Source organism: Borostomias antarcticus, assembly GCF_949987555.1.
Source record: "Borostomias antarcticus genome assembly, chromosome: 5".
NCBI classification, from domain to species: domain Eukaryota; kingdom Metazoa; phylum Chordata; class Actinopteri; order Stomiiformes; family Stomiidae; genus Borostomias; species Borostomias antarcticus.
Window position 1 is genome coordinate 4,531,433 of NC_140238.1, and position 5,000 is coordinate 4,536,432.

The 5,000-nt window shown below is 51.4% G+C and overlaps 1 protein-coding gene across 1 annotated transcript in view; it reads left to right on the forward strand.

The window, feature by feature from the left end:
* runx3 (RUNX family transcription factor 3) overlaps nt 1-5,000 on the forward strand; it is a gene marked incomplete at its 3' end in the record, with an annotated part of 57,206 nt that overhangs the window by 45,729 nt on the left and 6,477 nt on the right. Inside the window, exon 6 of the mRNA XM_084437917.1 lies at nt 4,879-4,953. Coding sequence (XP_084294043.1) covers nt 4,879-4,953 — 75 coding nt within the window. The remainder of the gene's footprint in view (nt 1-4,878; nt 4,954-5,000) is intronic.

Sequence of the window (5,000 nt, forward strand, 5' to 3'; positions counted from 1 at the left end):
TTAAATAAAAGCGTCCTCCCTCCCTCCTCCCATCCGCCCCATGTCTGTCAAGACACTTACCCCTCCGCCATGACACCCACAGCCCGGTACATCCACGTATATATAGCCTAGCCCTCACATTTCAACAGCACACAACTAATAACCTCAACGCACAACCAAAATAGTCTCACTGGTAATAAATCTCATTTGGAGACATAGAAAGAGGTATTGACATATAAACACCAAGCCCAGCTCTCTGTACACACCACCTCTGCTCTTGGCAGCCATGGGAGGCAGTAGTATATTACGGATGTGCTTAATCCTGAGTTGTTTGTTTGAGATTCTCAAGGGTGATAGATCAGCCATCAACACGTTATAATTAAACGGATTGGCGTCTGGTCTGTTGCAAAAGATGTTTTTTCCATTATCTAGGCTGGAACCTTGGGTGTCTGGCACAGACAGACGACTGAATATGAAAATACAATGTCATCTCCTGCTAAAGCCGCTTGCTTCATTTTGTCGTCTGAGACATGAAATAGCGTCTGAGTTTTGTTGTCAACACTAGGAGACCGAGATGTTAAACTGTGAACACACACATATACACACACACACACACACACACACACACACACACACTACTGGCACACAAGGATAGAAAAAGTACAGTAAAGCACAACACACACACACACACACACACACACAAACACACAAACAATTACACTACACCCACACACACACAAAGTTACGTGCCAATGTTGCAAGCTCTGCTAGCGCCCCAGACAGACAGGGTAATTAAGAGCTCATTACAGAGCGTGCAGTGACAGGATCCCAGCGCGCTGGCAGACGCTGCGCTCGCCGCTTGTTTTCGTTCAGCCGTGGCCACAGGTGAGCCTCCTAGACATGTGGAATGATCCTCCACAAGGGCGGAGGGAGGGTGTGTGTGTGTGTGTGTGTGTGTGTGTGTGTGTGTGTGTGTGTGTGTGTGTGTGTGTGTGCGTGTGTGTGTGTGTGTCGAATAAGCTGTGTGTGGCCAGTGCAGTCAAGCAAATCTGACCCAGACAATCGGGTGCAAAACCTTTATTCTGGTGACGTGTTTATGTGTGCGCGTACGCGCGTGTGGCTCCGAGCTTCGTTGTGTGTCCCGACATTCAGAGAATGCGATCGCGTTACATTATAATATAGCATGTTATGTTAGCGGTGACATTTGTATCGTCTACACACACACTTCTCACTGGCGTGTAGAGGCTGACGTGAAAGGGAAGAAAAATATTTGATTTCAATGCGAGAAGCTACAGAAGTAATCCTGAAGATTCCAGCGTTCTCTTTTTTCCTCTGTGAAAAAGGGCAGACAGAACTAAACAGGCTCTTGGCTCCCAATCTAAGACTCGGCCGAGACGAAAGCCGCTCTTTCAACTTAACGGTGTTTTAAGAAGGAAAGAAAAAAGAAAAAGAGAGAGAGAAGAGAAGACAGCGGCAATTTAATCATCCAAAAGAAAGTCCTGGCTCTTTTGAGGTGGTATCATTTAACATGCCATTTGTTCTAACACCTGTGTGTTCCTTACAGTATGTGAAGATAAATATCAGATACTAGCATAACTTGCCGCCATCTAGTCAAGTGTTGGCTTCTTTGATGAGGGCCCAAAAAGTGTCTTGTTTGTCTTTCTCCCTGGCATTGGGTAGTGTGTGTGTGTGTGTGTGTGTGTGTGTGTGTGTGTGTGTGTGTGTGTGTGTGTGTGTGTGTGTGTGTGTGCGCGCGCGCGTGTAAGTGTGTGTGCGCGCCAAGCTATGAGTGATAACAATGAGTGACGAAACGCTACTGTGGTTGTATTAACTCCAGCCACGGAGGAGGTGCAATGTTACCATAGACCACCGACATCCCCGCATGTACCGTATCTCTCTCAGGTCCAAGAGGCAGAGAAGCCGGGGAGCCAGACTCTCTGGTTCACAACCCCCCGACCGACCTGAACTCAACCGCACTGTGTCACTGCGCCATATCCCAGTGACACACACTGCTTAGATGGCAGTGGAATCTCGATTTCTCTTTCTATGTCCAAGCAGTGGCTGAGCTCCTGGGCTCCCTGTGCTGGTGGGAGTCTCGTTGGAGGGGGGTCCCCCACCTCCACTATCCACACTGACCACACTGTGTACTCCGCATAAACATGCCCACTGGCCGCCAAGGCCAGAGCCTGCTCTCTACCACACACACACACACGCACGCACGCACACACACTGACAGTGATGGCATCACTTGGCTGGCTAGTAGATAATTAAATTGTTTTTTGGTTGGTGTAGTCTGTTGGCTGCCATGTTCACATGGGCAGCGATGCATGCTGGTCCGTGCCAAACCCCATACAGGAAAGTCACCCTAAGGCCAAAGGCAACTGAAACGAGCAGGAAGCCAGAATCCAGCGTCAAGAGATTCTGTTGTACTTCTCTCAGGCTTTTATTTACATAATATTTCAATGGCCGCCATGGAGTTTATTTGTTATGGTGCCTAAAAGCTTCACTTGTGGTTAGGCTCTTTTTCTGACCCTCACATGAATAATTCAAAGTGAAAATGTTTTTGTTCTTCAGGATTAAAAAAAAAACATTCTCTTTAGAAGTGACCTCTGATTAAAAATTGTAAAAAAGGGAAAAGAAACAGAGAAGTGAGAGCGAGTTTTTACCAGACTCCACTGTTTGTGTTAGTTATAATTTCACATCAGAGCCCGGTTGAGTTTTACATTTCAGCAATTACAGAAACTACATGTGTGCCATGAACAGTCCCTATTGAGTCTGGGGAGGGAGGGGGGGGGCGGGGGGGACGGGGGGGAGCGTTCAAATAGAATGTAGGATTTTTCTGCCGTCGTGTTTGTTTTTGCTCATATTATAAGTGAGGGCTCAAAAGACATATCAGATGTCCCACATAGCTGAGCCAAGGCCATGTTCCTCCCCTCTCAAACACGCTGCCTCTTTCTCTCTCTCTTGCTGGCGTCTTTCTCTCTCTCTCTCTTTCCCTCTCTCTCTCTCTCTCTCACATTCTCTCTCTCTCCGTCGCGACGCCTAGGGCCTAAGCGAAACAGGAAGCCAGCACAAGGCTCGGCATTCACTGTGTCTCAATGACACGCTTCATTACGCCAGGCGCATTACATGTCTCCCAGGCAGGCCCCCCCGACCCTCACGAGGACGGACGCCATCTTGGCTCAAAACGTCTCGCCGGCCGGGCCTTTCATCTCCACTGTTGCTCTTCGGGCGAGAGAGCTAGCGGCGCTGTTTATTTGTGTCCGCCCCGCCCCGCCATGGCGCCGCCCCAAACATATTTGTGACGCAGCCATTCGCTCTTCCCCAGCTACCCTCAACGGACACCCCCCCCCCCCCCTTCCCCACACACAGACACACACCTCCCAGCCCCTCCCCTTTCTCTAATCTCAAGCCCCGCCCAGGGGCCGGCCCTCCTATTAACAGGGGTAATCTGTGCCGCCGGTATTGAGCTTGTCGGTCGGCCAATCAAAATATTTGAAGGAAATGTTTATTTTCTTGAGCCGATCGCACCAGCTGCTTGCAAGCCCCTTTCTGAATGAGGCCATTTATGTGTAAGAATTTGCCATTGTGGAGGCCGGGCGCGGGCCCTCTCAGAGCCTGAGTGCTGATCCGGGTCTTTGGAGAGGAAGTCGGAGGAGCTCCGAGGTACCAGAGCTTTTTACCCCCCCCACCCCCCGACATGGAGCCCACCTCTACCCCTCCAACCACCCCCCCCCCACCCCGCCTGGCTGTTCCTGGCCCCCCTTCAAGGTCAGGCTAGCTGCCAGTGTGGAGGGTTAGGGCGTAGCTCCACCGCTAGTGGAAGCCGCTGTCTCACGATGACAAGCCCGATGACACCGAATCCCGTTCTTCGGGGGGAATTTGTCCGCGCCGAAAACAGCGGAAGCGTTTTTGATAGCGGATGAGGAAACGAAACGCAGAGTCTTTCCAGTTTGTTACTTTCTGGTATAGCATGTCTGTGTATGCACGGAATCTAGTCGGTGTGTAAGAATGCGTGTATGTGTGCGTGCGTGTGTGTGTAGGTCCTCGATATGTGTGTGTTCGAGGCCACCTTCGCTCATGGTGGTTCGTGCAGGATCGCTTGTAACAAGTGCAGCGTCCCAGACCCAGAACAAACAGCCACTATTTGCATGTCAAATTGTCGGCCCGCTGCGGTATGGCCGCTCAGCGTGAACCAGGGTCCCACGCGTTGGGCCAGCAGGGACGTCTCTCCTCCTCCTCTGTCTCTCTCTCTCTCTCCCTCTACCCTCCTCTGTCTCTCTCTCTCCCTCTACCCTCCTCCGTCTCTCTCTCTCTCTCTCTCTCTCTCTCTCTCTCCCTGAGAGCCTGACTGGACAGGCCAAACAGAGACCTCGCACCTCAAGAGGCCTCTTCTACCCCCCCCCCCCTCTGAGACCCACCCCTGAAAAGTCCCAAAATATCGCCCGTCAACCGTGTTTTCCCAAGCCCCTCTCTCACCCTGGTGAGAACCCCACCAGGTCAGCTCATGTCACAGTTAGACAGACGGCTGTCGGACCCGCCAGGTGTCCGAGGCCCCCGACGCGTCTGACGCTGCGTTTTTTTTTCCGCTCGCCCCACCGAGCCCCTCGAGCCCGCCGACGCGACCTGCATAACACGCTCGCCGTGCGAAAACTCCCGTTGCGCCCCTCGGCGAAAAACGAGGCGAATCTGTGCCCACATTGTTGTTTTTCTGGACTCGCAGTCAAACACAGACATTAGCACTTGGGCGTACCAGCGCTGTGAATGGTTATGTGTTGAATTTGGATACTTCTACTGGGAAGAATCTTCTATAATGTGTGGTCTGTGTGTGTGTGTGTGTGTGTGTATGTGTGTGTGTGTATGTGTGTGTGTGTGTGTGTGTGTGTGTGTGTGTTGCAGCTCTGTGGTCAGAGCAGATGGAACCCCCCACTCTGAAGACCTGCAAGGTGGAGGAAGACCTTAGACCGTGGTCAGGTAAGAGTTGTCCAGGCCCAGGCGTGTGAACCCATGTCTTATGACTC